The 25305-nt window shown below is 49.8% G+C and overlaps 9 protein-coding genes across 9 annotated transcripts; 4 read left to right on the top strand and 5 right to left on the bottom strand.

Moving 5' to 3' along the window:
- Positions 1-370: 370 nt before the first annotated feature.
- FIBRA_06655 (uncharacterized protein) lies at positions 371-1909 on the bottom strand (the record flags this gene model as incomplete). The annotated part of the gene is made up of 7 exons (XM_012328368.1): positions 371-461; positions 521-881; positions 939-1046; positions 1100-1313; positions 1371-1539; positions 1601-1665; positions 1730-1909. The coding sequence occupies 7 exons, from the start codon at positions 1907-1909 to the stop codon at positions 371-373; spliced, it is 1188 nt and encodes a 395-aa protein (XP_012183758.1).
- Positions 1910-2971: 1062 nt separating this feature from the next.
- On the top strand, positions 2972-3668 carry FIBRA_06654 (uncharacterized protein; the record flags this gene model as incomplete). Its single annotated transcript, XM_012328367.1, has 2 exons — positions 2972-3530; positions 3586-3668. The coding sequence occupies 2 exons, from the start codon at positions 2972-2974 to the stop codon at positions 3666-3668; spliced, it is 642 nt and encodes a 213-aa protein (XP_012183757.1).
- Positions 3669-5106: 1438 nt separating this feature from the next.
- Positions 5107-7532, bottom strand: FIBRA_06653 (uncharacterized protein; the record flags this gene model as incomplete). Its single annotated transcript, XM_012328366.1, has 6 exons — positions 5107-6056; positions 6112-6205; positions 6270-6523; positions 6589-6721; positions 6773-7119; positions 7178-7532. The coding sequence occupies 6 exons, from the start codon at positions 7530-7532 to the stop codon at positions 5107-5109; spliced, it is 2133 nt and encodes a 710-aa protein (XP_012183756.1).
- Positions 7533-8154: 622 nt separating this feature from the next.
- Positions 8155-9702, bottom strand: FIBRA_06652 (uncharacterized protein; the record flags this gene model as incomplete). Its single annotated transcript, XM_012328365.1, has 8 exons — positions 8155-8224; positions 8281-8317; positions 8372-8504; positions 8558-8584; positions 8640-8753; positions 8805-8951; positions 9401-9565; positions 9622-9702. 8 exons carry the CDS (start codon positions 9700-9702, stop codon positions 8155-8157), a joined length of 774 nt encoding a protein of 257 aa, XP_012183755.1.
- Positions 9703-10380: 678 nt separating this feature from the next.
- FIBRA_06651 (uncharacterized protein) lies at positions 10381-12516 on the bottom strand (the record flags this gene model as incomplete). Its single annotated transcript, XM_012328364.1, has 8 exons — positions 10381-10911; positions 10969-11232; positions 11292-11370; positions 11418-11774; positions 11829-11880; positions 11924-12231; positions 12280-12370; positions 12435-12516. 8 exons carry the CDS (start codon positions 12514-12516, stop codon positions 10381-10383), a joined length of 1764 nt encoding a protein of 587 aa, XP_012183754.1.
- Positions 12517-12747: 231 nt separating this feature from the next.
- FIBRA_06650 (uncharacterized protein) lies at positions 12748-16873 on the top strand (the record flags this gene model as incomplete). Its single annotated transcript, XM_012328363.1, has 9 exons — positions 12748-13635; positions 13682-13704; positions 13765-13991; positions 14049-14179; positions 14235-15830; positions 15878-16386; positions 16438-16619; positions 16673-16788; positions 16838-16873. 9 exons carry the CDS (start codon positions 12748-12750, stop codon positions 16871-16873), a joined length of 3708 nt encoding a protein of 1235 aa, XP_012183753.1.
- Positions 16874-16976: 103 nt separating this feature from the next.
- On the bottom strand, positions 16977-18923 carry FIBRA_06649 (uncharacterized protein; the record flags this gene model as incomplete). The annotated part of the gene is made up of 11 exons (XM_012328362.1): positions 16977-17187; positions 17242-17315; positions 17375-17461; positions 17520-17622; positions 17670-17802; positions 17855-17995; positions 18054-18262; positions 18312-18403; positions 18456-18559; positions 18609-18736; positions 18793-18923. The coding sequence occupies 11 exons, from the start codon at positions 18921-18923 to the stop codon at positions 16977-16979; spliced, it is 1413 nt and encodes a 470-aa protein (XP_012183752.1).
- Positions 18924-19385: 462 nt separating this feature from the next.
- Positions 19386-21221, top strand: FIBRA_06648 (uncharacterized protein; the record flags this gene model as incomplete). The annotated part of the gene is made up of 1 exon (XM_012328361.1): positions 19386-21221. The coding sequence occupies one exon, from the start codon at positions 19386-19388 to the stop codon at positions 21219-21221; it is 1836 nt and encodes a 611-aa protein (XP_012183751.1).
- Positions 21222-21905: 684 nt separating this feature from the next.
- Positions 21906-24462, top strand: FIBRA_06647 (uncharacterized protein; the record flags this gene model as incomplete). The annotated part of the gene is made up of 12 exons (XM_012328360.1): positions 21906-21963; positions 22020-22603; positions 22667-22788; positions 22844-22982; positions 23037-23114; positions 23166-23231; positions 23290-23581; positions 23636-23864; positions 23921-23933; positions 23989-24055; positions 24108-24347; positions 24398-24462. 12 exons carry the CDS (start codon positions 21906-21908, stop codon positions 24460-24462), a joined length of 1953 nt encoding a protein of 650 aa, XP_012183750.1.
- Between the last annotated feature and the right edge of the window lie 843 nt (positions 24463-25305).

Here is a 25305-nt window from a genome sequence, read left to right as displayed (position 1 = left end):
GCTCTTCGAGCGGCGCGCAGGTTTTCATAGGCTTACTCTTGTCACTACTTGTGACCCAGTGAGCGGGCTCGGCTATTTGACATGTTCCGCAGCATGGTATGGTATGGCAATGATGATTGTAGGTGTGGTTTTTCATTCGTGTTTTCGACTACTCGCGGCGACGCGCTCAAGGCGTAGCTACCCAAAATGGAGTGCAATCGGGTGATTCAATCTCATTTTTCTAGAACTACAACGGGCCGAGAAGGCCAGTGTGACCGTTACATAGGGCGCTCAGCGGGCGCCTCTGGAAGGGGGGGTCTCTGCTAGGCTACCCTAGACGTGTCGAAGACACGTCTGGGTACGAGACCACCCGTGGGAGGGATCTTTGGGTCTACAGTCTAGCTTCCATGCTATCGAAATTAGAACAAATGAGCGAAGCAACTTCCTCCGCGGCCCCCCACGAGTTCTGATACCCAGCGGGACTGTCGACGTCATGGGCACGATGAGCGGAGTCTTGGGCACACCAAATAAATAGGCTCACCCGAAACCATAGGCATGGACAACCATTATTCTTCCTTGTCTGCTAGGCGTAAACGGCGGCGCAATCACGGTGGCAAACGCATCTTTGATGGGTAGATTACGCCATTCTACCTCGATGCGGGGTCCCCCCTTCCGAGCAGGCCGCAAGCCAACATTATGTTTCAGTATACGCAAATCTTTGCTGGCCAACTCCGGCGCGAAGGCTGCACAGCGCTTCAGGATTCCCTGTGCTATTGAAAAGTCTGTTGCTGTTTCCCAATTATCTGGCTGATAGGTACCCCCCAACAAAACGTGCCCTACTGGATAGGGGCGCGGAATCATGTACGTTGCTTCCCCTCGGCTAGGGTCGGAGGACTTGCTTTCTGAAACGTGGCAGAATGTCATCTCAATCACAGTGCATCATGCGAAGCCATGTGTACCTAATGGAAACGCTGCACACTCTTTGATACTCGGTGCATGCACGATGATGGTCTGTCCACGAATGGGATACACATTCAAGTCCTCCACCCCAATCAATGACCGGGCACCTGAGAGTGGAAAGGTGTCACAATACTCGGTGAACATTGTAGATGCCACTGACCTAGTGCTGTTGCATTAACAACGATTCCGCCTGCGCCAGCCAGGGCTGCCGCTTGGCTGAGACTTTGCATCCTCTGTTTGACAAAACGGACACCACGTGCGTTCAATTCAGCAGCAAGCCAAGGTAAGTATAGCTCAGGATTAAGGGAAACCGTATTAAAGTATACACCGCCCTTCGCGCCCGAAATAAGCTCGGCTGCGTCCATAACACGAAACTTATTTGCGCAATAGATGAGTGTCGTCAGAATCATGGAACCAAACGAGGTACTAACATCCCTAACGAGATTTCTGTACCAGAGTTTGTCTAGACCTTCAGCAGTCTCGTAATAGACACGAAACGGGAGTGCCTGTTGTTGTGATAGGTGAAGAATAATCATTATTTGCATAGCATGAGAGCTTGCCATGACCATCCCGGTCGGAATTAGACTCCACAGCTTGTTGCTTGTCGAGGAGGAATGATTAGGTCTTCGATCAAAACCATTTGGCAAGTCCTTCGACTCACAAGGTGACTATTTCCCGTCTGTAAGTACACTCGTCGTATCCACCGATTGGGGACCAATTTGCACCCTAGACGATTGGCGTAAACCCGTTCAAATCAGCCAACGGCGATAGGCATACAAGGCACACTGACAGCCCATGGGCTCGCAAATGACTGTGATTCCAGATCCGATGGCATGTCGCGAGCAACGATGGTGATGCTATATTCCCCTTGCGTACTGGCAGATAAAACATGGGCAATGGTAAGTCCAATCACACCACCACCCAGGATCACGACCTGAGTTGGCGCAGATACAGGGCCTGTTTCGGCCATCGAGTGCAGCTATGTAGCCTGTAGCCTATCGGTACAGAATGAGTATGTATGTTCTTATCAATTCAACACTCAGGATGAGGTCCTAACCTCATTGCGGCGGGGCTGGGACACGTCTAGTGTGACACCGTCACGTGAGAATTCAGAATGTCGCGACAAGCAGATGACCGAATGGTGGAATATCCCTCACACTCATGCCTCGTCGCTGTCCCTCTCATCTTGACTTCCAGACATGATGGACAATCGCACAGACTACGCATACGACCCCTGCTCTTCCCTGTCTTCCGGCAGTACCGCTTTGGTGCCGCTGACTTGCGGCAGCTATTCATTCGGCCTACAGGATTCCTCACCCATTACACGCTGCACTGGTGTCTTCTTGCACATAGGGACCAAGGTCTTGTTTGGGTATTCATCATTTGAGACCATCTGTATACAGGAAAATAATTAGGGGCTCGTGCTGCCTGAATCCGAGCTCCAGGCTAACCTATCCCCAAGTCACAGCACCGCAAGGGCTTTTCAGGATGAGGTTTTTAAATGCAGATTTTAGTATCAATCTGCGATCCGGACTGTCGGTTCTCAAAGCTCCCTCGCAAAGTCACGACGAGGTGCCCCCTCGGTTTCTGAGGCGCTGCACAACGTGTTCTATGTGAGGTCTCTCTACATTAACTTATCTCATGATGGCCTGTGTCCTGTGTCCTGTGTCTGTCCCGATCCTAAATATTGGGAGTCTGCTGCCTTACTTATCAACTTCGCGCGTACTGTCACCGGGGCCTCCGTACTCATTTTCATCCGAGTCACCCTATCAATGTCTTGATCCGCGTGGCATCGTCTCTTCGGATCACAGAGGTCAAGGGTGTTTCCAGCCTGCTCTCTTTCTGGCTCTCCAGGAGCAGGCATTTTGCAAAGCGTGCCAGCCACAAGGGTCCCACACGCCGCTCTAATATGAACACTCTCGCTCGAGTCCTCCTAACATCATCCTCGTACGACCTCGTACTCTTCCCATCCATCCCATCCCTTGCCGCAGCGATCTTGTATTGTCTGCCTTCTTAGGATCTGGTATACGCCATGGCACCTGAGGTTAAGTTCACCTCGTATGGAATTCCGTACATCGTCGAATTCGCCAATGTCAAGTTTCGACCCACTCATTCACGTCCCCCATTACCCCCATCCAAACTCAATAATGTTTTACACACAAATGGGAGTATGAGTACGCTCCTAAGCTCTGTTGAGACTGCCTCCTCGGAGACCCTCGTGTACCCGCCCAAGAATGTTTTCAGCACCCCTGATGGTACCAGTAGCCAAGGTCTCTACATTCGCTTCGCTTCGCATCGGTACCGCCCACCACGTAAATTGTCGGAGGGCCGGCTTTTGCGTCTTAAACATCGCATCGCAAAGGCTGTTCTGGCGGCGGGGATGGACTCAACGCCTGTCACAGAGAAGGATGATCCGATGGAGGTGCACAAGCTTTCTCGGGTATCATATGGAAGCATTAAGTCAACCGACTCTTATAATGCGGAGGACGAGTCGGGTTCTCTCTTCAGAGGAACGTACGGCCAGGTGATGAACGCACTCCACTCTGTGGGGCTGACCACAACCCCATGCAAGGAATCTGGAGTCGATGAAGGTTTGAACATCGCTGGTTATGATGTGTGATATTAATGTTAACTCTGCCCTTGCAGCTACTCGATTAGGTGCCCTATTCGTTGCCAAACACAGTGCGTCCGGAGATGTAGAGTTCACCAAGCTGACGTTATGGGCATAGAGGTCTTTGTCCGTGAGTCTCGTGCATGTTGCTATTGAGGGTCGCCTAACATCGCATTCGAAAATAGCAAGTCTCAAATGGACGAATCTGCTAAATTATACTTATTGAACAGCAACTGCGAAGGACAACTGTGTATACGCCAGCCCCACATGGGTATCCGTTACCATTGGATTCGTTTCATATCCAACAAACATGTGAGGGATCCGGGGGAGTACCTGCCGTGACGGGCTTGAGAAGGGGCGTCGCATGTGGTAGGCCTGGAAGGTGCGCGGTCACCACGCTTCTGTGTGCCGCCACCTCTGTGCATGCTCAGTTCACGGGAAGACGCAAACGCGTGGGCAGGCGCGTATAAACGTAGCTAGGTCATCGTGGACGAGGGCTGTGCCCCCGCATTAAGATAATTGTGTCTTAATGTAGATGTTTCACACTTGCTATTGCGCTGGGTGCAAATTCGGGTGTAGGCGTAGAGCTTCGCCGCATAGTCACTCTAGCTGTTGCTGTTTGACATACATTCTAGATCTTGGTGGTACTGTACATCCAGAATGAGGTTGACCCGAAGCTCGTGTATGTAAGGAGATCAGTATATATTGAAGATATTTGACAAAGTCCAGACATAATCATCCACCGGCGCTTCATAGAAAGCTTCATGGCGGATTTACTATGCTCCACCCTTGTAAAAATATGCGTAGATTGTTCTGTGGCAACTCGGGGATTATTGAGTCTTTGTGGTCCCCGGTTCAGCAGACTTCGTGGGGTACTGTTTGTCTTGAACGCTATTCCAGGTACCATGATCGAAAAGGGTTTGTAGATAGTCGATTGAAACGGAGCTCCAGTGGCACAGCTCCTGAGTCTTTCAAAATACATTGAGCTATGCCATTAGGAAAACCAGACTGGCGCACGACTTGATTTTCTTACGATATTTGGAACATATGCCATGCCAATAAAGGTTTTCATTTCTAACAATATGCTGCAAAAATACTGTGGCACATTAATGTTCATTACCCACAGTGAATGAATGACCTAAAGTCACTATGACACGCGAGCGCGGCACCGAGCAAAAAGTGCAGCTCGAATGATCTGAGACTACTACCCAAATGGTGAGTGCATAGCTCATTTTAAGGCGGATTAATACTTGCTAGTGAAATGGAAGAAAAAGCAGTGAACCCGACCCGAGTCGAACGGATGACCTTAAGGATGCCACGAACTGGAATCTTACGCGCTACCACTGTGCCACGGGTTCATACCCGGGAGCGGTGCTTGAATTTATAAATCCGTGAATTGTGATTGGCGGCTCTAGTCGGAAGGTGACTAGCTTGAAGCCACAACCTGTGTTTCAGTTACTAAGTACATAAAACGGTTCTCTGATGGGACGATGTTACTGATATGAGAGCGGAATATCTGGGCTCAGAATATGTCCGATTCATACTATGCAGTCGATTTATTGATCCCCAAACACTAGTCCGAGCCTGCTCTCAATGAAATCGCATTGAGCGACTCGGTACGACTGAATAGTCTCTGTGGCAGTCGCATTGATGATAACCTCGTTGTCGCCCGTATACGGCGGCCACTCTACAACCGCGCCCTCGTAATTCGGGTTCCCTGTCCACGCGAGGGACGTCCACCGCTTATTGACCTCTTGCGTCGTTGCCACCTCGCTAGCGGTCAGCGGCTGGTACAGATTATCCGTCTCCGCCGTTGCAAAGACCCAGTACAGCTCGTCAGCATGGCATACCTGTCCCACGCACGTCCTCGGGTTCGCGGTGATCGTCGAGCCCAGTCCTACGGCGAACATGACTTTGTAGTTGTTTCCAGGATTGCTCGTGTTAGTCGCGAGGGACGAGAGGTACAGCATGGGACAATGCAAGTACCAGTCTGTCATGAGCTGTGCCAGCTGTAGAACCGCGCCGGAAATGCCGTCCTCCGAAGGCGCAACCTCGTAGGGATACAGAGTATCTGCTCCCCCGGATACGTCCATGATGGCCTGCGCCTGAGTCTCGTTGAAGAAGTCCATCAAGTTGTTTGGAAATGCAGACGGCGAAGCATTTGCTGGAATCGAGGCCGGCAGGAAGAAGCAGTACTCGCATTCGTTTGTTGACCATATCGTCGGCACACGCGCATAATCGCCATCCCGAATGCTTGTCGCAATATCGGCTAATACATAGTTGCCATCAACCACAATGTCCCAAGAGATGCCAAGATCATATGATGCGGCCACAATTTCTTCGGTGGGTAAGTCTCTAACGCAAATAGCCATAGTCTCGTTGAAGACGGTAGATGAATTGGAGGCACACCCAAGACCTTTTGCGAGAGTAAGTGACGTATCCAGAGCAAGCTCTGGGGAATAGAACGGATTGCTGATGGAGAAGTCGGATTCGAGCACTGCGGCATCTATCGAGACGCGATAAAGTCAGCCGGATGGTGCAACTGTCAGCACAATACTTACTGAACAAGCCATCAGTGTACTCTGGATTCGTTCCAAGTAAATATCTCGTCATTGTTCCACCTGCGGATTCCCCGAAAATGAGAACTTTGGTTGGCTTTTGACAGTAGACCGTAAGTTCAATTATAACGGTCAGCTGAGAAGGACTGCCAAATGCTCACATCTCCGCCAAATGCCTCAATGTTATCCTGCACCCAATGTAATGCCAGCAGCGCATCTTTCAATGCTGCATTTGAAGCGTTGAACCATCCGAATGCGTTCAATCGATAGTTGATTGTCACAAGGACTACGCCATTGTATGAGACCATGTTTGTTCCGTCAAAAATGTTGGATATCGAGGGCCCGACATAACCACTGGTGGTCATATTAAATGGGATTGGCCCACTGTCCCCGGTATTCAGAGCTCCACCGTGAACTATGGAGTGACAGTGGTCAAGGCCTTCACAACCTACAAACTAAGTCGGCAAAAGGAATGCTTACTGAAGAACATAACAGGAAGCTTTGGCGCGCTTCCGTCGCCAGCCGACCCACTGATAACGACAGGCGAATACACATTTAACTGTAAACAGTCCTCTACGTCATACCACTCATGCCCATTGTCGGGGTCAGGCGGCTTTACGTTCATCATCAGCTTGAGAATCAGATATCCGCTGGAATCGCTAACCTGTGCACATGCTGGCCCATATGCTAAGGCAGATCTCGCGGTATCGCGTTCCACTATGAGAGGAACCGGCGGCTGAAATCTCGCCGCGCCAATTGGCGGATTGGCGTACTTGATCCCGAGGAAACGCCAAGTAAACTTGTCGCGAAAGCCCGTCAGGATGCCAGCGGACGACGTAGGTAAGTCGATCTGGCGCGATATGTCAGATGTGACATTCGACCTGGTGAGCGGAGCAGAATTGGTGCAGAGCACTGGGAGGCGATCGTCGAAGTTGACCGAATCAGCTGTCGATGAAGAATAATGGTCCGTGTATTGGTAGCTGGGCGTAAAGACGGAGCAATAGGCAGCGTCTTCGTCAGAAATCAGCTATTAATGCGTGGAAACATTCATACAGTGCAACAAGCGCACCGGTACCAGCGATCCAAATTTGCTGAGACGCAGAAATTGCAGCGCCATGTCTCTCGGATGTCAGAGCTGCCGACGGGTTGGTCACTGTAAGTCCAGTGCTTTGAGGTGGAGGAAGAAGTGTCTCCTGGAGCTGCGCGCATGCTATGGCCGCCTCTGCGCAGCTGAATCTGTGCGTGAGATATAGCGCACTTGCTCGGTTTGGATTTGACGGATCAAGATCATTGTTCGATATGATGACTACATCGGTATCCGGAAACTGTGATAACGCAACACTAGCCGCAGGAACCAGCTGTAGCAAGATCTGGAAACAAACAAGCAAGGTGAATAGTCGAGGTACTCGAAAAGGCCCGGCCATCTCTCGACATGCTGCAATTTCGCACAAGCTATATATACTCCTTCAATGAAGAGCTACCTGGCAAATTCACCTCCGAGCCCTAGGGAACAGGTGACAATGTCAGTGGCCTGACGGGGCACCGAGGACGTCTTCTTGCAAACCATGCTTCGACTCTGTACCACTTGACGACAGGTCAGCTGCCTTGATATCGTTATAGACCTTGATTCGGTTGAAGTCGGTCCGCAGGCCTGTCAACCCATCGGTCACAAAATTACGTTCATTGGGCTTCTACGAGCAGCCTGCGCTACAAGGGAGAACAAATGTTTAACCACTTGACCACAAAGGGCTGGTCATCTTGCGGAAAAGGGCGATCCCGGAGATAAACCATTATGTGTTTGTTCCGAAGTCATTCGCTCCCATTCGCTCCTAAGACCGAAAGTCTGACGTCAAGGAGTTCCGCAGGACTGTAACTCAACGATTGCGCTGTAAGGGTATGGACTTGTATTCCAGTAGTCTGGCCGAGATGGGTCTATAGTCTAGTTATTAATCTGCAGTGGAACTACAAATAGTCACTGTCACTAGCAGAGCATTACCCCAGAAGAAGTATAGTTCAGAAGATCCCGGTGATCCACAGAACAGAATTCTACGATGAGCGATCTCGGTATCGCTTATAGAGACCAATGATGATATCGTTCGCGGTCAGTGTGACAACGCTGTGAAGCGAATCATCTAGTTTGTCTCAGAGCCACATACAGCATAAAGCACTCACGTATGTGGCATGATGCGGATAAAATGTGCGAACGAGCCTGACATCAGAAAATGAGTTTTCCGTCGGATGATCACGGTTGGTCAAAATATACCTTTGTACCACCCAAAAAAGCCTTCCGTCCTCAATGTTTTCCATAAACAGTCGATGGGATGTCTGTAAAGCGTACCGACGACTTTGCCGTCGGGTAAACGGCGAGTTGGTTGGTTATACATACGTGTTAGTGCCTACAGTCAGTACTGAGTGTTGAATTCCCTCTCCAGATCTGAAAGGAACTCACTGTATCAGCGGGTTGCATGGCTGCAAGCTGAAATCAAATCGTTGTTGGCCTAAATTAAGGCATGGTAGTGAGAGGCACTTACAACACACATCCCTGAAACAGAGCTACTAGCTAAGAATGTCCATATGCTGTTAGCTGGTAACAAGTCGTGCTCAATAAGGTGATTCTTTGTCCAGTTGTAAACTGGCAGTTGCACCTGATGCGCCACGTCAGCCCGCAGTCAATATTTGACGGACAGATTACAGACCGTCGATCCCATAGCTGTTCGAAGAACAGCAGCGTCCACACCACGAATCATACCGCGTAGCCCTTCCTCACGGTAGACTGATCTGAGCGCGTGGAAGGCATTTTTGTAGTAGCGTTGTGTGCCTACTGGCAATGAAGAAGAATATGCCTGCGATATGTGTACTCGGAAGCCGTGTCTCCAGAAAATTTGTAAGTGATACCGACCTGTAGCCTCGCTTTTATTAAAAAAAGTGGATTTCCAACCGCCGCTGGAAAATCTCAAGTCAACAAGATTAGTGAGTTCTGACACAACACACCTCCAATTGCCCCGCTTGAAGCCCCAGCAATTAATGAGCTGTAAATTCTCTGCTCACTGGGAGATATATTGAATAGCTTATTAAGCGAACACCTGATAGGTTCGTAGAATCCTGTAGGCCAAGATGACGATGCTGTACGCTCTGGCGGGAGGGCACAGCTTACCGAGGCGGGAGCCATTGAGCAGCATCTGGACAGCACTCAATTCGTTTTACATAAGAAGAAACGGTATGTTTTTCACCTGGTATACATACTTCTCTAAATTTAGCTAGGGGCAGAGACCTCGGAGAAGACAAAACTCACAGCAGGACCAAGACCGCGCTGCACGCCTCTGATACCCTCGTGACGCCAGCTTTTCCCCAGTACATCAAAGGTATTCCTGTACACCTTCACACCGCCATCTTTAGCTAGTTCTCCTTGCAGCTGCAGACGCGTCTTGGCAACCTCAGCGGGGTTCGTGATCGTGACCTGCTTGCGGCGTGTTAACGCGTGCGCCTGAAGAAAGGGCAGGACTGTGCACGAACCGCAACGCAGGCAGCCAGTCCACCGCACGCGAAGCCCTCGGCGGTGGTGAGAGGCTGGGAATTGCGTGCTGCTGAAGCCATTGCGCAAGCGAAGCAAGTCGAGTCGAAGCCAAAGACGGGTCAGCCGAATTTGCGGGGCAGGCCCGACCCGAGCTTTTTGACATTATGTATGCCCGCCACTGGGTCACGCGCAGTTGGGGCTGGACAGACGCTCGAGCATCCGGATCGCGCACAGCTTTCGTGAGGACTCACATCAAGGACTTACTTTAGTACACCGCAGGTTTCGAGTTTTTGAATATTACGCGGCATCACGCGCGTGCACTCATACTCGTCGTGTTACTGCAACTTAGTAGAACGACTAAGGATCGTCATCAGTGGCCAGCAGCCGTATCTTGTCGCCCCGAGATTGGTGCCGTCTCGTGTAGACGTGCACGCTGTGTTCGATTAGAGTCGAATAAGACATGCTGCCAGAGACGATCAAGAGAACAAGTGCCACTGACATACTATAACCTAGACGCGCAAGCTTATTATACCTCATTGCAAGTGAACTCAGTCGATGATCTTCAGAGCAGTGAAACATCATAGTGGGAGCGGCAATCCAGACGCGTTTCAGGAACCCATCGTCTGGAGGCACCGTTACACTCACTTGATCGATCCCCAGAAATCGAATCGTAATTGAAAAATCCCACGAAGCGTAAGATTTTCACGATCGAATATAAGGACGTCGACACTGAATATATGCACGTAAATAATAAGAGTTCACCCGCTAGCGGACGCGCATTGCCTGACTAAGTCTGCACACTTCTCGGATATAGCATAAATCAATGCTGAAGGGTGAGTTGCCGGCACATCAGGGAAAATACTTGCATCTACGATGCGAAGATTCGGTATTCCGTGTACACGGAGTTCGTCGTCCACGACTCCAGGTTCCGAGTCATCTTCCGGGGCCATTCGACACGAGCTCGAGTAATGGAACATCGTGCTAGCGTGCTTGTGAATGTACTCGTCCAATGCCGCATCGCTTGAGACGTCTGGAACAATGCTATCATCCAGTTCATACCCTTCCGCACGCATCTCCCGAGCTATCGCCACCGTCACACGCAGAGCTGCTCGGAGCGCAGTGTAGTCTTCCGAGCGCGTCAGGTACTGCATATCGAATATGGGCTCGTCTGTCGGATCGGAAGACCGGAGGCGCACGCGGCCGACTGACTTCGATTGCATAAGACATGCCATCAAACCGAGAAGTCCTTTGGTTTCGTAACGCAATCGCCCTGAGTCGGCCAACGGTGACTGCCAATGTCCTCACGTCAATTATCGCTCACATAGAGCGGGCATAAAAAGACACACGCAGAATACCGCAAAGTCTGAGATGTTCTTGGGGTTGAACGAGTCTAATTGTGAGTTGGTAAGTTGGGGCACCCGACCGTCCGACGCCACAAGAGATGATAAGCCAAAGATCTCCATCTCAGCAAACGTGCACAAGAACCACCCCGTGCCGTATCTGATATATCTATAGATCTCCCGGATGAGAGTTGTGGGTTGTCTGACCATAGCCCACAACGAGTCAGAAAGAGGACAATTGTAAACAGTTGGCACGAGAACATGGTCTTGCTATGGATCCGCCTGTCAACACAAGTATTTCTAGAAGCGTACGCAAGAAATCAACGTACAAAATGTGCTCCCACTCCCGGCATGTCTTTGACGACACGGATTCCCATTTCATGCAAATGATCTTGGGGTCCTATTCCACTACGCAGACTCAGTTGTTTGTCCCATGTGTCAGTTGGGAATAGTACCTTAGCAGTAAGAGCTGGGGCGTGTGCAGCGCCCCACAGGACAGGATGATCTCTCGCCGGGCTGTGACCACGCGGCGTTGACGGCCGTCTAAACTGTGCAACTCCACGCCCTCCGCACGAATGCTGCCATCGTCGGCGGTCGAGAACTCCAATTTACGAGCAGATGTTTTTGTGCATACGTGGAGATTATCATGTTCTTTCACAAAGTCTCCGTGGAGGTACGCCCGGAACGCTGATTGGCGGCGTCCCGATGGGTCAATTGTGAATTGCATCTTGTTCACACCAATACTCGGCTCCAGGGGCGAATGCATATCGAGTATGTCTAAGAAACCTATACTCTTGGCGGCCGCCATTGCCCTGTCGAAATCATACCTGAACAACGAGTACCAACATGAAGCCTAGGGGGCTTACCTCTCTGAGCTACCATAGAAGTAGCCCTGGAACGATCTGACATTAAGAGGCCCTGTAAGGAAATTAGCATAGGGCAAAGCTAGGTGATAATGTACACCTGCCATCTAGGCCATGGTACTCTTCAGGGACCGGCCCATTCCAAGTCTCCGACTTCCGGAAATAAGGCTTTAGGTCTTCATAAGACCAACCTTTCCGTCCTCGCTCATTCCAACTGTTGAATTCAGCTGGAACACCGCAGGTATATTGGCCCCCGTTGATACGGGTGGTACCGCCCAAACCCGAGCCGCAAGCAAGGGAAACCGAGCGGTCGCCGAGGGTAGCAATGGGAGCAGACTCAACGACTGAAGTGTGTTTCAGGCCACCCAATGGATGTATTCCAAGCAGTGGGGTCGAGTCTAAAAAGCTGCCGTCATTTGAGCCAACACTACCACAAGGAGAACGGAAGACGTACGAATCACGAGCATCGCCTCGTTCCACGACCAGGACTGTATGCTTTCCGCCCTCGCTCAAACGGCGAGCAAGGACACATCCTGCATTTCCTCCTAAAAAGAGATATCCAAATCTTGAGCAGATCATTACATGAAAGACCAGGGCAATATAACGCACCGCCCACGACAATGTAATCGTACTGTGGTCGTAGGAATTGAAGGGATTGCTCTGGATAGTGTGAAGAGAACGGCCACCACATTCTAGGTATGCGGACTGGAGGGGTTCAGAGTGAGCTGCTGCGGGTGGACGTGAGTTTATGTGGGAAATGCGATGCTGGACGAACATTGCGACGGTGCCTTCCCGCGCCCACAAGGGCCGTTGCTACATACTAGTGAGATCTCCGGTGAGACTGGTTGGCCGTGTGAGCGCTTCAGCCTCTCCCGCGCACCCTGCGAAGGTCAGTCCAACGCGCAGGCGCAGCTTGGACACAATGGTCGTCTCCAGCAAGCATACAGCCATATTTATCGCCCTCTTCGCTGCTCTTCTCCCTCTCACTGTCCGTGTCGCGTCGTCACCCCTCGCACTCGTCCTTCTACTGCCTGTCCTCACCGTGTTTACTGTGTTCGGATTCCTGTTGCTCAACATCGCGCTGGGCTATGCATTGGACTCTACCAGACCCGCCAGTCAAAACACGCTTCCATACGCAGCACGGCCGCTTGCATTCTCCACACCAGCGGCATGGCAGGCTGTTCTAACGCGTTCCCAATGGTCGCATAAGGCTCCCCAGACGTTGCCTCAGCTGTATCCCGAATCCCCGGCCACCTCAGCCGCACTCAATGATATACTGATTATGATTGTAAGAGATTTTGTACTTGTGTGGTATAAAGAAATTTCGTCCTCGCCGTCGTTCCCCACTGCCGTCTCGTCGGTGTTACACAGCTCCTTAGAACAGCTGTTGATTCGTGCCACGACCCTCGATATTCCTGCTCTCATTGCTCGACGGATAGTTCCCAAGGTGACGGCCCATATCGACCAGTTCCGGCAATCTGAAGTCGCTTTGCGAGGCGCGGGGCTAGAGCGCAGGCTCACGCAGTCAGAGGAACTGGATCTGTTACTGGCTAGTCGCTATGCCGGCAGAGGAGATGGGAAGTTACACCGCGCGGTGGATAATCTCTCCTCCACTTTCACGAAGCAGACAGAAGAGCATCACCTACGAGAGTTGGTTGACAAGGCGCTTCCGCTAATTCTCCCGGAGAAGGATGCAAAGAGCGAGGCCGTCAGGATTGTGGTCAAGGAGCTCGTTGCTTGTTCGATCTTATATCCTATCATGGAGATGCTTGCCGACCCCGACTTTTGGAATCGCTCCATAGATTTGGTGGTGGGTACACACATGCTCTCGTGGTTAGGTATCTCATTTCGCGCAGGCAGGAGCGGCCATTCGTCAGCAGTATGTGCGATATTTGGGATGACAGGGCGCACTTTTCACGATTGTGCCTCTATTGTTCAGGAGGCTCGTCTCCAAGGTTCGAAATATACTTGAGGCTCAACTGCCTCGTTCGCAAGTTCGAACAACAGAGCCAAGATCATCGACAACAGAGAAGATCACCATTCGGACTGATCCCAGACAATTTGAATCATTCTTACGCAGCATCAGTCGTTGTTCTTCGTTGCTGGACGCGAGACGATTGAAGAACGACGTCATGAGTGAGATCAGGCGGACGCGGGTACTACTAGGTTAGATTGTATTTATTCACGAGTTATGTGAATTTCTGCCTAATGACGTGCATACAGCGAATCATGAAAAAGACGATTGGATAAACGGCGAGAAGACGGAAGATATCGTGGCTTTCCTGGACCGCTTGTATACCGCCAAACGCAAAGCAGAGAAGCGGATAGTGGTGTTAGGTGGAGAAGCAGATCCGGTGAGTGCGGTACTGCATTGGCTGAAATTTAGATTAATTTAGATTATGGTATCAGCGTCAGCCCACTTATTCCGAAGCACCGTCCACGTCTCGCATATCGCTGCGCGATGTTTTAACAAACCCGAGCTCCCTATCATATTACATGGAATTCATGGATCGCCGACATCGGTCTCTACTTGTGCAGTTCTGGTTGACTGTGGAGAGCTTCAAGAATCCTCTGGAATCCGTAGATTCCGGGAGCTCCGATGAGGACGATGAAGCTGTATTGGATCCCGCCCGCTCTGCTACTCTGAAAGAAGACATATCTATGATGAAAGATTTGTACTTTTCGGGATCTACTCCCGATCCAGTACTGGCCTCCGTTTCGCAGAAGCATGTGAATGCTATTAAGACATTCGGTTTGGATGAGAGGATCCCTACGTTGGTGGCGGAAAGACGAGTGCGAAGGAGCGTGATGCTGGCACAAAGACAGGTGGAGAAGGACATGGAACAGGACTTTGAAGATTTCCAACGGTCGGAATTGTGGTTTCATGTTGTCGGCGACATAGAAGCCACCGGGCGGACAAGAAGTGCTGTGTTAGGTCCAGGGAGGGATGATGACCCCATGTCTATCTCGCGGACTTCCTCGGGGACTTCAGCATCGATGTCTACATCTGTCCAACATGGTGCTTTCCATGTCCCGCGGTCTTCCTCCACTCCAATCCTAAATCTTCCACCTCAATCTAGAACTTTCCGCTTGGATGAGTCTTTGCCAATCACGCCCGTTATCAACCCTCTACCTCGCGCGTCTACTTCAAATCTTGAACTCCTTATGTCTCCTATCCCTGCATCCCCTTCAATGTCAACCTCCAGAGCGCCTTTATTTGACGATCCAGAAGACGCAAAAATGACGGAGCAGTCCAGACGAATGGACGCTATACAGGCAGCACTGACCGACATTATTGCCCTGGACGGCCACGATAATGCTCGGGGGAGGGTATCAACCACGACCGGGGAGACCACAGAGTTAACTGAAAGCATGGTTGAGGAAAGGGCACGAGGCGCAGTATTCGACGATGTTGACGAAGAAGACGATGGACAGGAAGAACGGGACGACGATATTCAGAAGGAACATGGTTCTTTTCAACTTGCCGGACCAGGCGATCTGCAATTATCTCATGAAATCATGAGGCTTGCCAGTAAGGTCGACGCCTTACACTCCCAGAGTGCGATGCTGGACACGTTGATAAAAAAGGCAGAGCTCACGGGAGATACGCAGGAACTCAAGCTTTTGCGTAAATCTCGGTCGTCACTCGCAAGAGAGCTCCGAGAACTGAATTTCCAGAAATCTCAGTATGAGCAACAAGAATCTGCGAATCGTCTTGTCTCGGATCGTACCAAGGTCGCAATCGTCAATTCGGCCGTGGGGGAAGAAGACGGGAAGTCTGTGGTCCGATACTTGGTTGAAGTTCAGCAGTTGGCGCACGACGGCCTGTTCTCTTCAGGTTGGGTAGTTGCGCGGAGGTACAACGAATTCTTCACAATGCATAACAAGCTCAGGGAACGTTATTCCTTTGTTCGCAACCTGGACTTCCCCGGTAAGCGCCTTGTGACAGCATTGTCGGCTAGCTTCGTAGACTCCCGGAAAGCTGCATTAGAGAAGTATCTACAGGTACGTCTCGTTTACCGCTTAATGACTCGTATTCAAAGTCGTTATAGAGCTTAATTACGATTCCTGCTGTTTGTGAGAGCGATGAACTACGCATGTTCTTATCACGCGATTCGCCTTTCATCGCGGCTGAGTCTTTGAATCCTAGTACCGCAGCTCCTGCTCCTTCGTCAAGCAAGGGGATCGTTCGCACAGTTTACCAGTCAGTTGCTGAGAGTATTGACGATATGTTTTTTGGGCCATCCATGTTGGACGTGATAATCCAGCGCCTCACCACACAAGCGGCTGAATTCGCTGGGATCGTTGGTAGTGGTATACACGATGAAGATCTCGTCGCCCAGGTTTTAAAGGCGTCCGGAAAGACAAGCTCAGATGATACACTTCTCCAGCTTCCAGGAGACCTCAAACCATTACAAGGGGAGACCAGTAGCTCCTCGTTCTCCTCACCTATATGCGACCTGGTCCTTGCGGTCTTTGAACTCGACAAGAAGAATAATTGGCTCAGACGACAGGCCATTGTGATCATCTTGCAACAGGTTTTTGGCGATACTATCGAGCGGTATGTCCTACGTTCTCTGCTGCTCTCTTTGTCTAATACAAAACATTCTAGAAAACTGAGGGAGACGTTCAAATCATATATGGATGAATCTCATATAATGTCTTACATTAACATCTTCCGTGACAGTCTATGGCCGGGCGGCAAGTTGAAGCCTCCCGGCGCACCTCGTACGACAGAAGAGAAGTTGCGCGCGAAGGACGAAGCAAATCGTAAGCTTTCGGCGTTGATGCCAGGTTAGCTTAGGTGCTGTATTCACTTTACCCAAGTGCTAACGATACTTTATCAGATTTGGTCGCGAACATGATTGGGAGATCCAATGCACGTCGCGGTGCACGAAGAATTTTTGCTGTGCTACAGAATCGGCGGCTGAACCAGCACCTTCTCTATACAATTGTGGATGAAGTAGGTATCTTCAACGGTTTGTATACACCGTCCGCTCATTTTTTTGAAGGTTTTCGCTGCTCTCTTCCCTCCGTCATCGTCGTAGTAATTTCAAATATTTGGGGAAAAGTCATCGCAGACTGGTTTCCAATTGCGACTGTGTAAGCCCATGTAGCTAGATAGATACATCACCATATAATTGTAAATCGTTACGCAAGGTCAGTTAAATCTGGTACCCCTTCCTCGACAGTATCCTCGGCTGAAGATTGAAAGTCAGCCATAGGATGAGATCCTGGCGAGACATTTGATCTTGATGTCGAATTCGCACATGTTGTCTCAGTTAAAATTTCGTTCTCAATTTTTGCCTTCTTCGCCCTCTGTCGATGCGCCATTACGGATGAGGCAGCAGGGTCATCATATCTGTGAAATAGCATGCGGATTGGTCTGAAAGTCACTTTGACTGTAGGCACGTACATTTTGGTAGTATGTAGGATGAACCCGCCTGAACCCGACATATTCATCATTGGATGCGTACGCCCCGGTAGTACCTATGTTCAACCACGTGAGCGTGACAGGGAAGTGAGAGACTCGGTCGTGCCAGGGATACCTGATAGCGCCGTAACCACATTTCTGTCATTGTGGGACCCAAAAATTGAGGGTCGTCTCGTAATTTATTTTGTAGATCTGTTATCACCTATAGCGTCATTGGTCTTAGACTCAAGGCTTTGGTTATAGTAGGACAAGACACGCACTTGTACGTGGAGACTGTGAACAACAATCGACGCGGAGCCGGCCAAGTATGGCGCAAGCCTCTCCAAGATTGAACTAGGGTCATATTCACTGGCTATGATCAAGCTATGAGGGTGTCAAGTTAACCGTCTGCTGAGAGTCGAAACACGTACCCATCGAATTCCCCATTGAACAGTTCTTCCCTAGTTTGCGTCTGCGAACTCGAGACGAGCTTCCGCTTGTTGAGTCTTGACCTCTGTGCATCCGACTTGATTTTCCCAGACGGTGGCTCCGAAGAGGCTCTGACTGACAATCTGTTAGTCCTCTTGTGTAAGTGGTCAGTAGATACGCAACGCACTGGGGATGTACTCTTCGTCAGCGGTAGCCCAGTTTAACGACGAAAGAACGTCTGTAACTTCTTTCCTAAAATTCATATGCGCTGTTACAGGATATGCAGGTGGGGAATCTACGTCGCATATTGTGATCAGGCGACCATATCCTGTACATAATACATTATGTTTATGGAGATCATGGTGTCAGAGACGAATAGGTCGTACCACCCAGCCTTTCCAGAATTCCGGCAACAATGACGCCTGAAGCATCGTCAACGGCAAGGAATCTGCCACCTGGTCTGACGTTGGCCAGATTTAGAATTTGTGACAGCGCATCTGGGCGAATATCGCGTAGTCTGTTCTGATCCTTATTGAACCAGTAGTCACAGACGTTGAACACGGTTGGATCAACAACGGTAAAATATTTAGAATATCTGCAGCATCTTTAGTGTAATTTTGCGGTGACTGTACATACAAACTGACTTTGCTTCTTTGCGCTTTTTATACTTCTCCTTGCTATATTCGGTCTTGAGTGAGTAGTTCGCGTGCTGTTCTATTTGTTTTCTTATGATTTCCTACAGCAAAGACATCAGTCTTGACAATATGACTGGATAAAGTATATCTTACAGATGCGTGAAGGCCGGATTTTTTGAGCGCTTCGATTTCCTCTGAGGTTAGAGGCTGAACGAATTGACCATCATTTATGAGCTCATTCGTGGCATCAGTGTCCCCTGTCATATAGAGGTGAGATGCAAAGTGTAAAAAAAAGGACATTCATACCTACTTCCTGCAAGGTGCGGGATGCCATCTCTTTGAGTTTCTTGTCCGCAATTTCGTACGTCAGGCCGTAAGGTTGGCCCAACAGTTCATTGGCATGGAAAGATCCATATTTCCCCAGATTTGCAATACTGCGAATATTGTCAGTACGGCTGTAATACTCTTCAGTGACGACGATTCAACTCACGAATCCTTTTCAAACTTCCAGGTTTTGATGTCTCCGCTAGGTAATTTCAGCAGGAGCGTATTCCCAGGTTGGATAGTGTCTCCCCTCGTCTTGTCTATAGGCGCGCGAGACGATCCTTCACCCAGATCCATAACTGTGAAAAGGACTCAGCCAGCTATATGCTGAGGTGGTAAGCTCGAAGGCCGATTCCTTGATTCCTTGAAATTTCGGGTATGTTTCTCTGTCACGTGTTTCACTGAGGATCACGATCTGAGGCTTCGAGCTGTTCGGAGACTGTTTGACTCTCAGCTTCCATCGCTCAGGCATCGTACCGTCTCACATATATGGCAGAGTCGCTCGATGATGATCTTAATGCTATTCTCAAGAAATCTCAAGACAAGACGCGCGGGACCGTTTCCCCAGCAGAATTGTCTTGCTTGGCTCGCGCATTCCTCCCGTCTCAAAATGTAGCACTTCGCTCCCGGGCATATGTCGTTCTCTCTGCAGTATGTCAACAACTTCGGACTGTGTCTCGACCGTCTGGTGGAAAACAGCCAGCGGACGCGGCGACAGAATCGATGCATAAAACATTTGGCCCTGCCGTACTCTCCCGCATGTCCGAGACGATAGAAGAACAACTCGTGGAGGGCATGTCGTTCTTATCGGCTCTATTTGAAGTCGACTGGCAAGCAGCCTCTTCTATATTCCAGGAGGACGCTCTTCCCGACCTCATAATGGACGCCGTCGATATGTTTCCCGTATCCTCTCAGGTTTCATTATCTGTCGCACATCTTCTATCGCAAGCGTGTGGTCACAAATCTTGTCGCGCTCTCATCACGTCTCAGGTTTTGCAGTGGCTTACTGGAAAATCGCGTCAAACTAACGACAGTGTGCTCCGCGGAGCAGCCGCAGTAGCGCTAGTCAAACTATCTCGAGGAGCTGGGGAAAATGGTATAGATGTCGAGAAGAATCGAGAGTTATCCTCTGATGACGGAGACCTCGTTGAGCTGATGAGAGGATTGGTTGTTAATGAATCGAAAACCTCTTCTGTTGCGGACGCTATCGAAGGCCTCGCCTACATGAGCACAAATGCCAGAGTGAAGGAGGCCCTGGCAGGTGATACCTCCTTCTTGAAACGCCTGTTCTCCGTGGTGCCACGTCGCAAAGGTACAGGCACTTCCTCCCAGTTCATCCAGGAATCTGCCAAATCGCCTCTATACGGTGTCGTCACCATTATTTCCAATATTTGCTCTTATCGCCCTCGTCTTACGGAAGAAGAGGCTCAGATTGAAAAACTAAAGCAAATGGCTAAAACTCCCGGTAGCATGTCGGGTGGTCGGATTAACGAAGACGATACATTAGAGGATGATGAACACGTCAAAGCGCGAGGTGTGAAGATGATCCAAAGTGGTGTGTTAGACGTCCTGACATCCACTGTACGAGCCACGGAGAGTCGAGCTGTCAGGCTTGCTGTGGGGAAGGCGCTGCTCAGCCTCGTGGAAAACATAGAGAATCGCGGTAAAGTTCTACAGTCGGGAGGTGCGAAGGCATTGATGGTGATAATCCAAGGGATTCTCCCATCTTCTAATGCTCGTACAAGACTCCTGTCTCCTCAACTAGATCTCCCAGAGATCGAGGTCATTCAAGCTTTGGCAAAGCTCGCAATCACCTCGTCTCCACTGCAGGTTTTTGGACCGAACGAAGGAGCGTTGTATGACGCAATTCGACCCTTCGCTTTGATGTTGGTACAACATACTTCAAATCTACTGCAGAGGTTCGAAGCCCTCATGGCTCTTACGAACTTATCGTCTCAAGGCAGCGAGATTGCCAATAAGATCGCTTGTGCAGGGGGCCTCATGGACAAAGTAGAATTGCTCATATTGGAGGACCACACATTAGTACGCAGAGCTTCGACTGAGCTCATTTGCAATCTCGTGGGTGGCTGCGAGGACGTCTTCAACAGGTACGGGGGCAAGCATTCGGAGGCTTCGAACTCGAAATTACAGGTCCTCGTTGCCCTTTGCGACGTTGATGATCTCCCTACGCGGTTGGCCGCATCAGGTGCAGTGGCTACACTGACGTCCTCTCAAGATGCCTGTCAGGCTCTGATACAGCTTCAGCGCGAGCGTCGTCGGGTGTTGCCAATCTTTGGACATCTGGTTGATCAATCTATTGGAACATATGAGGAGGAACAACATGACAATAACAATCAAAGTGCTCCCAATCCGGGTCTTGTCCACCGAGGGGCCGTTTGTATTCGTAATCTGCTCTATTCTATTCGGGATACAGCCATCCGCAAAGAGCTGGCGTTAGAGGCGGACCGCGCTGGAATTGTGCGGGTACTTGTTGCTGTTATCAAGTCTGCGGGAAACACAGAATCCCCTGCGTTGCGGCCGGCAGCGGAAACCCTCAAGTGGCTTTTGGAAAGTGGTCTTGAGGTCGCGGTCTGAAATCACCACCTTGTAAGTCGACCACTCGCCACTAAGGACTACGGCTTAGTTTGCTGCGATAGGGAAGCAACGTTGAACCTGTCACAACATCTCGGACCTACGTCCGTCGCGCACACTGTCGGGCCTCAAGGAGCAATTGTCGCTTACTGCACTTGCGGTCCGGACGTTCTGCTGAGAAGGAGAACTCCACTGCAGAATGTTACAGAAATCCATGTTCAATTTCTCTTTGCGATACAAAACTAGACGTATTGCTGGCTACAATGGATATCAACTCGTCAAGCCATTATGAAGAAAGTGCGGCGGCACGGTACTTTTAGAACCTCATGAGACTGAGAAATGCTCAGCCTTCGAGGTTCTCTCACACGGCAGAGATTACAGTATGGTCTTAGTCTAGATCTAATTACTCCAAGCTCCGTTGGACTGCCGTTCCGAGGGATCAGGGAATTTTCATGCCGTTTTCGTGCCGTCCTTTCCGGGATGTCTCATGATTTGTCCCTATGACCAGGGGTCAACTTCTCCATGATCAAGGTTCTTGTGTAGTGGCCGAACTGGGGTGGAATATCTCTCCCTATCACGACCCGTGCTAAGCGTAGCGTCACGCTTCTGGGTGCGACCTCTCGTCGTTTATATTAGTGGCAGATATCTATCGTGGTTGTTGTACACTTGCCACTGAGGACACCTACCATGCCTGCCCCCACGTTTGCTGCATTATCTTTGACTGAACTTGTTTTTATCCGAGCTCGTATGTTCGTCTATTTCCGCGCGGGTAGTCTCATTCAGCATACTCCATCCCCGTAGGTGACCAGCCGAACGATGTCGCCATTTACACGGGCATAGATGAACCGGGAGATTTGCTGCGACCCCTCACGTATGCCTTGCGTTCCTTCGATGTTTTACACAAGTTTTATGAGCGAGGTTCTAGATATCTGGAAGTTCAACGAGGGGTGGATCGCCTTTGTGCGCACTACGCTAACTTAGGCTTGTTACCAGCCGTCGAGGAAAATGGCCTTCCCCCGGAGCGTACGATCGCAGTCCTAACGTCAACTGCAATCGATGAATCACTTCTTGAGATAGCCCTCGTAAAGCTCGGGCTGGCGCCATTATTGTTGTCTGTCAATAACTCTGTCCCTGCGGTTGCACATCTTTGCAAAATCACAAAGTCTTCCCATCTGATCTATGGATATAAGTTTCATGCGGAGGCGCAAGAAGCGCAGAAGATACTGTCTCAGCAAGACTATCAACTGGAGATCGTTCCGGAGAGACGTTTTCCTTTGTGGGGACCCGACGGCGCTGCCAATGCTAAGATAGAGCCATTTTCCGCTGTCTTGCAGCCCATAGATGAGACAGGAAGGACCGCTGTCATTCTGCATTCCTCTGGATCAGTACGTGTTTCTACGTGTTGCAAATACCATCCTATATGCGAATCAGTACTCACAGTCCCATAGACTGGGTTCCCCAAACCTGTATATATTACTCATCTAGCAATGATTGCAAATGTAGCCGGCTTTGTCGCAAAGCCCGGATTTAGCGCTCTCCCTGTGTATCACGGATTTGGCCATTATTGCGTGTAAGTAGTCGTTCATGACTGCCTACGACAGTTCTCATACATCTTCATTTGATAGTTTCAGGTGTTATTACGCTGGTGTCCCATTCTCACTTTTCCCACCCCACTTACCGCTGACATCGGCGAATGTATGCAAAGCCATTAAGGCCGTTCCGGTGCCTTGTCCGCTCTTCTTTGCCGTGCCCTATGTCATCAAGGTGAGTAGCGCCTTCTGTATGAAGCGCATGCGCGGTAAACTGAGTATCTCTCAGCTCTTAGGAGAAACGGAAGAAGGCGTTAAGGCCCTAGCGGACTTCGAGAGTATTACGTTCGCTGGTGCTGCACTCCCTGTATGGCATCGCCGATCTCAACGTATCTCTGAATTCTGACCTCATCTTCAGGATGAACTGGGAGACCGTCTCACTGCCGCTGGCGTGAACATAAATGCTATTTATGGTACGACTGAGGTATGCGGTCGCGCGAACGTGCGACTCGGCTTGGTCACAAAGCCTTTTGTTCTCGCAGACGGGATCTTTAATCAAGTCCACCCGAAATTTTGCAATTGACAAAGCCTGGAATTGGCTGCGCATGGAAGGGCCTATCGCAGACTATATGGTCATGGAAGATCGTGGATCGGGCACATTTGAGTCTGTCGTCAAAGACGGATGGCCGGCCAAGATCCAGTCAAACCGTCCAGACGGATCATATGCAACGAAGGATCTCTTCATCAGACATCCGAAACATCATAACTGGTACAAGTATATTGGTCGCTTGGATGATACACTCGTACTAGTCTTGGGGGAGAAGACGAATCCTGGTGGGTATCATTATTTCGTGACATTTATACGAGATTCTTAAATTCAGTGCATAGTCCCTATTGAACTCGCTATCCGTGGCAATAGTCCTTACGTCGAGGAGGCGATTGTATTCGGGGATGGAAGGCCCCAAGTTGGCTGCTTAATTTTGCCTTCGGAGCTGGGCAAGGATTTGTCAAAGGATAGGGACGCATTTTTAAAGAGGATCTGGCCAATTGTGGAAGACGCCAATGCGCAAGCTCCAACACATTCACGCATTCTCCCGGAAATGATATACATCCTTGAGTAATCACTTCCTCTATTACAAAGTGACGATTCTGATTGTTACTCAAACGAAAAAGTTATGGAACTCCGGTATGTCCGGTTAAAGATTTGATTATATATTCATCTCTGAACCATGTATTTGCAGATACCACAAGCCACGAAGATGTCTATTTTACGACCTGCGTGCTATGCGAAGTTCAAGGATATTATTGGTGGGTCATTGATCGCCGCACGAATTTTACCAGCTTAGTGTCATTTTGACAGAATCCGTCTATGATCGTTTCGAGAACGGGACCGGTGTAAACAAACTCGACCTCTCGAGGCCAGAACTAGAGGACTTCATTTTGAATGCACTTACGCAAACATTGGGACAGCTAAAAGCCACTAGGTTGACGAGGACATCCGACCTCTTTGCTTTCGGTGTCGATTCCCTCCAGGCAACGCGCATTCGGAATATTTGCCAGAAAGAGGTAGAACTCAATGGAGCTACACTTGGACAGAATGGTGAGAGAGAATGATATTCCAGATATAAATGCTTACTTAATCGATGCCAGTTGTTTATGAGAACCCATCCGTAGAAAAGTTCTCTTACCAGCATCATCATCGCGGCTTGTACTAACGAAAGAATAGGCTGGCTACATACATATTGTCTGTCCGATCTGGAGGTGATGCTGTCACGTCAGAAGAGGAGCGACACGCTTCCATGATAGCAATGGTCAACAAATGGGCAGCGAAGTTTGATCTCAAGCAATCCCAACATCAGAATGGACATACTGCGGTGTCTGTCAAATCGACTGTGGTGGGCTTGCACTTATACAAAATACTATATTGCCCTTAACATCCGCGCCCGTATGTTATATAGGTCCTTACCGGTGCCACGGGCTCTTTAGGAGCGCACATACTTCACCAACTCGTCTCATCTCCTTCAGTATCCGCAGTAATATGTCTCTCACGGGCACAATCGCACTCCGACTCTCTGACGCGTCTGCAAGAGTCACTGCGGCAAAGACATCTTAGTCTGACTGGCGAACAGTGGACTAAGGTTCAATCGTTTGCTGCCAATGTTAATGAGGATCGACTTGGCTTGTCTTCAGACGAGTATTCCAATATATTGTCTCAAACGACCACTGTTATTCACGTTCGTATTTCACGCGCGATTGTTGCTGCAATGTATTCTAATTTCTGTTCCGCAGAATGCGTGGCCTGTTAATTTCAACATGTCAGTGCAATCGTATGATGAGCACATCGGCGGTGTCCTCAATCTGATCAACCTCTGCCTCCGTTCGGTTAAGACGCAACGGCCTTCCTTCTTCTTTAGTTCGTCCATAGCGGCGCGATCGGGTTCTTCCGATCCTGTTTGCCTGGAAGACTTCCCAGTATCGCCGGGGACCGCGCTCGCTACCGGATATGGAAGGAGCAAATGGATCGCTGAGAAGCTTTGTGAGAGGGCAGCGAATGACAC

This window comes from Fibroporia radiculosa, assembly GCF_000313525.1.
Source record: "Fibroporia radiculosa TFFH 294 genomic supercontigs, scaffold8194, whole genome shotgun sequence".
In the NCBI taxonomy this organism is placed as follows: domain Eukaryota; kingdom Fungi; phylum Basidiomycota; class Agaricomycetes; order Polyporales; family Fibroporiaceae; genus Fibroporia; species Fibroporia radiculosa.
Note: the sequence above shows the minus strand (reverse complement) of the source record. Positions and strands in the feature narration are given on the sequence as shown.